Source organism: Ptychodera flava, chromosome 15 (genome assembly GCF_041260155.1).
Source record: "Ptychodera flava strain L36383 chromosome 15, AS_Pfla_20210202, whole genome shotgun sequence".
Taxonomy (NCBI): domain Eukaryota; kingdom Metazoa; phylum Hemichordata; class Enteropneusta; family Ptychoderidae; genus Ptychodera; species Ptychodera flava.
Genome location: NC_091942.1, coordinates 35,618,521 through 35,625,963, shown reverse-complemented (window position 1 = coordinate 35,625,963; position 7,443 = coordinate 35,618,521). Strand labels below are relative to the sequence as shown.

The window sequence follows — 7,443 nt, the reverse complement described above, 5'->3', positions numbered from 1 at the left end:
GTATTCGTATTCGTATTCGTTTTCGTATTAGCTTTATCACAACAACCAACTTAAACATTCTGTTGACATTATTAGTATCGATGATGGAAATTTAGCTGACCCGCCCAATTTGACGAGTCGTAAACTTAAAAGGTAATTTTCTTGTTTTAAACTGATATCTCTGAGAAAGTGATCGTCATAACGACAGTGAATGCAGGGCTCAACGTTATCGCTTGCTGCGAAAACGAGCTCTGCCACTCCTTGACGTGTTCTGCTACCACTCCAATGACCAAGCTACCCGAGTGGCAGAGGCTACGGATTCGCAGCAACGTTATCGCATGCCCCTAAGTCGATGACATGCTATATTTAGACTGCTGTCGTAAAGAAAATATCATCTCATATGATGTGGGAAAGCGTCATAAAAGAAAACGAGATGAATAAAATGGTATCATAGGCCTATGTCCCGATCGTACATTTGCTTCCCTAATAAAGATTAAATTAATGTGTGAGCTGTTGTCAGAGTCCTTATTTCAGTACGGCCCATCTCTTTTTCTTTCCTTGCGTTTGCGTCAACTGTCATTGCAAGAACATGTTGATCAACTTGCGTTATGATAAGATACACCAGAATGCATGGAAATTAATTGTATCGCCAAATATCGAGAAATACCTGTAGGCTATTCTATGATAAATAGACTTCAGCTAGTCTAGTAGCTGTCGCAACTGGCTCGATCGGTTTCCGTCATTTGTTACTGTGCGATCCAGTTTTAGTGTTACGCAGTTTGCCCCGCTCTACAACTCCGTTCTGCTGCAGGTCACTCCAAAAACTTTCAGCAGTACTACTTTGGGGGACCAATTAAGCCGCTAGCCGTAGATAGCTACTTTTTTCAACAAAAACTGTGAATATAAATGCAGCAACTATCAATAGGCAAGAGAACAAAACTCAAACGTATGCGCATTTAATCCTAGCTGTGATGTCGCAGCGGTACTTGTGGCGTGTATCGAACTTGCTCGGGTCATTGAGGTCATCGACACAGTCCCATCCATGGTCTGTTCTCTACTACCTCCATGGTTCTACATAATTGCAGTCGCTACCCGGCAGATTTGCCATGATATTTCAACAAAGTTGCTTGCTATTTAGGCTAGATCTAGCTGAAAACAAAAACCTTTATGAAACAGGATAATCCAGTCCAAGCTTGATGAAATCGATGCTTTGATCTGCTTTCCAAAAGAACGTTTTCCGGAAATGGTCTAGCCGGTCACATGCCACTAACGCAAATATTCATTACGCACGTGAACGCATGAAACATGTTGCAGTTACTGGTTGCTTGTTTTCCCTTGTCAGCTATATTTTGATGACATTTTATGCTGGGATTATGATTGGTTCATTTGAAAGTATGTGACAGCACTAAAACTGCTTCTGATAGGCCTACTTGATTGGATTGTAGTAAAATTTATCATTAAATTCATGGGATATTTTGACAGATCATTCAAGATAACATCAGCAGACACATTGGCAGCGCTGTGCAGAGGAGAGAACGCGCTCAAACCTCTGAGTAACTCCGCTCAACGGCTATGCTTATTCAATGCGTATTTTGGGGTCGTGGCCTTTCAGGACAATGCTCCGTGAACACTGAGCGAATATATGTTGTATTTGATCACGTATACGGTATGGAGAAATGTCTTGAAAAAAATTCAGTCGCAATCTCATAAAATTTGGTCGCCTATGCTACTGAAAATGGTCGCTACTTTGAGCCCTGATTGAATGTAATACATGAATTATCGGTCGGTCCGGTTTTACACATCTTTACTCTGAAAGATAAACCTACCTATTGTCATTGATTTCTGTTACTTTCTCCCCTGTAGCAGCACGTACAACTTAGTCGTAACTGGCAATTTTGTAATTTTTGCCTTACCGCACTCCCTGAGTTTTGTAAAGTATTGTATTGTATTGTTATAATAATTTATTTCAGGTCTACGTAGAGCCATATCAAAATCAAGTAAAATACTTGAAATACAAATTGTAAAGGGATATGATCATTCTAAAGTGAGTCCAAAAGGATGACGCGGATATAACAATTTTCACCTTTTTTTTATTCAGATGGTTGTCCTGAACAAGTCCCCCGTTCATCATAGCTTTCAACAGTCACCCGTTTTGCAGCGCCTCACAAAAATCTGCCCTCCCCGCAAAACAATGGTACAGTCCAAGGCAGCTCCTTTGCATCCGCTCTCACGAGTCCCATTACTTGGCACTGACCACCTGATTTCGGGGTGCATTCAGCTGCCCGGTCAAGAGACATTGGCAAGCGAAGATGCTGCCTTACCAGATCCCAACCGATTTAAAGTATTTTTTTTTTCAAATAAAATGAAGTGAACAAAATTCTTTAAAATCTACAAATGCAAATTTATATAAATTTAACCAAATTTGGCAGATGAAATTACGAATCAAATTATCACAATATTTAAACCTCAGTAAATATCGTATATCGCACGTTTCATACCTGAAACCTGGACTAAAAATAACAATTTCTGTCAGTGACTCCAATACGAATACGAATACGAATACGAAAACGAATACGAATACGAAATAACTTCAGCATCGTAAGCGAAGATGGCGGTCGACGCAGATGATATGCAAGAAGTTGGGGCTGATGGTCACGACGTTTTGGAACGGTGTTCCGTTATTCTTGATACTTTTGCGGAAGTCAAAGAAGTGAAGGAGTTGATCGGCAATTTGCAAGATATTTACAATGATCAAATATCAGTCGAGCTCGCAGTTGAACAGTTCACAGGTAGGCGCGGTTTGCGGTGTGTTACACTTAGCTTTACTATGGTCTTACATCTATCATGCCTATATAGTATATGTATCAGTGAATCATGCATTAGCTGTGCATAATGTAATTATGTAATCACGTTTTTGTCCGTGAGTCATCGATTAGATACTTATGGTACCTCCCTCCGCTTAGTATTAGTCCGTGTGCATTAATATAACTATAAAAAAAGTTGAGAATAGCTTAATTTGAGGAGAGGAGTTGCCGAAATCCAAGAATACTCAGGCTGAAGATGAATAATATTTCCGTGAATTTAGCACACAGGCGTTCTTGGGCTGGGTAGTCTGCTCGATCTATGCGATCGCGTACTCGTTGCTCTGCCCGCTACCGCAGCTAGGTGTATTTTAGTTCCGGTAAAGAGCAGAGCAACGATTATGCGATCGATAGATTGAGCATACAATCGATGGACCAAGCTATGATGGAGGGGGCTGTCTACATGTCCGTCCCCAGGGGTGGGTAGGTGTTTCGTTGTATCGCTAATAAAGTATTCTACCAACCTTTGGTGTTTCGGTCTTGACTTAGCACTGCCCTTGACAATCTTGCGTATACGTTTTATCAACATGCTGCGTCTATTATCTGATGAGTTTGAGTGCCTAATTAGCCAAAGTAATCAAGGGTAAATTACTAATCTGTGGACGCTCTCACCAGATTATCACCGGATTAAATTTGACAAAGTCAATAACGAACGCACCAGCAAGGTCTTCAGTTATACCTTGCTGGTGCGTTCGTTATTGACTTTGTAATATTTAATCCGGTGATAATCTGGTGAGAGCGTCCACAGATTAGTAATTTACCCTTGATTACTTTGGCTAATTAGGCACTCAAACTCATCAGATAATAGACGCAGCATGTTGATAAACGTATACGCAAGATTGTCAAGGGCAGTGCTAAGTTAAGACCGAAACACCAAAGGTTGGTAGAATATATCTTTATTAGCGATACAACGAAACACCTACCCACCCTTGGGACGGACATGTAGACAGCCCCCTGTGCTATGATGGAGGTGTGATCGAGCAGACTACTCAGCCCATGAAGGCCCATGATGTAGCAATAGCATGGGCACAGATTCCCCTGTAAAAAAAACAAAAAAAAAACACAACGAGAGGAGCAATCAACCGCTGTCACAATCGCAGCAATGACTTGTAAGCGGTGTAATTTAAATAAGTGAGAACTTACTCAATATCTTCATCACTTAAGTGATGATAGGACTCTCAATGGTTAAAAAACAGTGTTTCATCTAGAGAGGGCGACGGGGGATTCCCCCTATGTTGACATGTTGGCAACCCCTAGTAATTTGTCAAGGGGGGACCAGCCCCCACGAAATGGTGCTAGTCACATGTTAGAAATACAAGTAGAACATATGAACTGGTGAAATCCCCCCTTAATGTTCTGGTAAAGGGGAAAATCCCCCCTGTTGATGCCTTCCTGGATGAAACACTGAAAAAATGGAGGATTATAATAAATGAAAGTGATGAGTGAGAGTGCAGTCTATTCAAACTTCTTATGTGCATCATTCAAGTGTTCCTGCCTTAATAGTTAAATAATACGGAGTGTCTATTGCCACGTGCTTGGCAATAGCCAAGTTGGCTATTGCCACGCGCGTGTCAATACAATAGCCTAGGCCTAAATAATAACGCATGATAGCATGGGTAAAGATTACAATTTGGTGCTGGCTCAAGGGACGGTACTCATGACAGTAATATTTATGATGCCTGAGTGAGGGTAAACACTCCATTTCATTCAATATGGCTACACAGACTATATACCCAAACCATGCATAGCATGATGTAGTGCATACAGAAACGATGTGCAGTATTCTAGACTTGGTAGCAGGCTTTATGACATGCCTTGATGTGAGTGCAAATCAGTGCATTGATTTGAATAGGAACATCTGGGGAGTTAGTGGGCCGTGTGAACGATGTACTTACCGGTTTCCATAGTTACCCGGTCCAGTGAAGCACTTCAACGTTTTAGATGTCAAGGTACCGGTAGATGTAATATCCATGCACACTGCTATTTTGACTAACTTTCGTTTAAGTCTGTTTGATGCTGGTCGATAATGATAAAATTGTTTGAGAATGCCCTGCATGTAACTAAATGTTATACAGCCTTAACTGAGAAGAGGCATGTAGTAAAATACCATCGCCTGAATACATGACTTTATGTGCCCTCACAGCAGGAGACACTTTGCCCTTCTGGCGTCGGGTAAATTGACACCTGCTTTCCGGCACATAAATCCATGTATTCAGGTAATAATAAATAATATCACCCAAACTATGTTTTATCACTTGTTGTTCCTATATCACGTGAATGAGTCTCAGCCAATCACAAAAACTGGATAATATGTGATGTGTCATAATCTACTATGACAGATTTACTGTGATTTGGTTGCTATTGTAGTTGTGTGCCATAAATTTATGTTTTATAATCAATGAAGCCATGTGTATGATTCTGTTTCAGAGATTGTATCCAAATACCAAGAACAGCCACATTTGATGGACCCTCATCTGCAGGGCTTTCTTGATGATCTACTGGCAATTGCTCGGAATCCTGTCGCACCACCTGCTCTTTCACACCTCGCATTCAAATTTATGTACTTGATAACCAAGGTATGTAAAAAAATATGCTGAGTCTTCCATATAGTACATGTATGTAGTCTGCATGTCCTTGTGACAAATACATGTATTTATCTACATGATTTTCTACGTTTTAACATTTTTAACCACTCTGTGATTTGTCAAACGTCACTAAAGCTGTTAATATGGCACTGATTCTTTCAAAAAATCAGGAGAGATTTTTTATGGTTCATCATTTTTGGTAGAAAAGCATAGAGTAATGTTGATTTTACAGGCTTTTTCCAATAGTAACCACTTTGATATGAAATTACTGCAGCAGTTTAAGGGGGTGTTGACTCAGAGTGCAAAACAATTATCTTCTTTTTTAACATTTTATGGATGTGTAGAGTAGAGAGCTCCATACGCAGTCTGTTAATTTTACCAATTCAATGTTGTATAGTCATTCAGCCTGTGTTTTGTTGGGGAACGCCATAGTTAAATTTTTAAGCTCCGCTGCAGCGACATGGAGCTTATCTAATATGTGGCAGTGTGGCATTGTCCATCACCTTTTTACATAATTCAAAACGGTCAGTCCAATTCCTTTAATATATGAAGTACAGGTCCCCAGGGATGACCTTTGCAGATTTGTTCAAACTGTAATAAAATATGCAAATTTATATTTTTCAGGCTAATTTTTGCTTATTTTAGGGGTAAAGTCTTCTTCTCCTTAACAGCTGGTGTGACAGCTTAAAATTTGGTATACAGGTCTCAAGGGATGACCCTATTCAGATTTGAACAAATTGTGATGATATATGCAAACGTGTATTTTTAAGGAATTTTTTGGTCATTTTTTGTCAAAACATCTTAAAAAATCTTCAAACTATTGGTCAGATGGCTTTGATATTTGGGATATAAGTTTGCGAGGGATAACCGATTTCAGATTTGTTCAAATTGAGCAGAAATATGCAAGTTGTATTTATCTTAAGGCAATTTTTGGTCAAAATTTTTTTTCATCAAAACTGCTTGTCTGATAGCTTTGATATTTGTTCCTAGGGATGATCTTAAACGGGAAGTTACAGGACCATGGGCACACAACAGGGGGATTACTAATGACACAGTCATTTGCATACACTGGGCGGGAGTTTTTGAATTCTCATAGCATCGCTTTGACAGTATGATAAATTTGAATAATCATAATCGGCACCTTCGTGACATATGCAAAGAGGGGTCAAATGGTCATACAAGGAACACATTTTGAAACATATGCGTTCTCCGACAAAAAACGGAACATTTTTCAGTTTATTTTTGACTCAAGTTTAGTCGCTATATATTCACAGACATTGCAAGATTCAATGACAATAAATGTCTGAAACATGGCAAAATTATGGGATTCTGGGACCAAACACTGCACGTCTGATGATCAGTAGCGTGGCTTTTTACATTTGCATAGATTTACTATAATCCGGCTTTTATAGGGGAAGTTCCTGTTTAATGTGATATGTCTTGATTATGATGAAATCTTCAATTGTGTATTTTTGCAGCTATTTTGAAGTTTTTGGTCAGGCCATCCTGAAGTGAGCTATCAAAGCTTTCCACCACTTTCATCAACACATCTGTCATAAATAGTCATTCTCTACATAACACAGCGGCAATTTATTGGCCACTGGAGCGCTTGAGTTAAACACGCAAAAAACAGGACAAAAAAGACATGATGCACAGGTCTTGAAAAGATGTTCAGAAACGATGTATTTGCCATACACAAAAATTACTTTTTTTCTCAAAGAGCTTTGTAAGAATAACATTTACTTTACCAAAACAGCAGTCAAGTGACTGATAATCATGTTTCTAGAAGCCTACATTTTTCCCTTATAAAACTGTCATATGAATTTGATAAAAACTTTTGTCACCATTAATGGTTGCACAGTGACCAGTACATGTATAGTATACAGTACAAGGTAAAACACAAGCTCAAGCAGTTTTACTACAAATGCTGAGAGCTAAAGATTGATGAGAGAGTCAATGATAGATCAATGTGCATCATGTACTCTTTACTGCCAGGGTTCAAAATGAAAATGTTGATG

At 39.3% G+C, this 7,443-nt stretch overlaps 1 protein-coding gene across 1 annotated transcript in view; it reads left to right on the top strand.

The window, feature by feature from the left end:
* Nucleotides 1-2,563: 2,563 nt before the first annotated feature.
* The window catches only part of LOC139152020 (tubulin-specific chaperone D-like), a 77,812-nt gene continuing 72,932 nt past the window's right edge, over nucleotides 2,564-7,443 (top strand). The window contains exons 1-2 of the mRNA XM_070725105.1: nucleotides 2,564-2,768; nucleotides 5,268-5,416. Coding sequence (XP_070581206.1) covers nucleotides 2,588-2,768; nucleotides 5,268-5,416 — 330 coding nt within the window. The 5' untranslated portion in view covers nucleotides 2,564-2,587. The remainder of the gene's footprint in view (nucleotides 2,769-5,267; nucleotides 5,417-7,443) is intronic.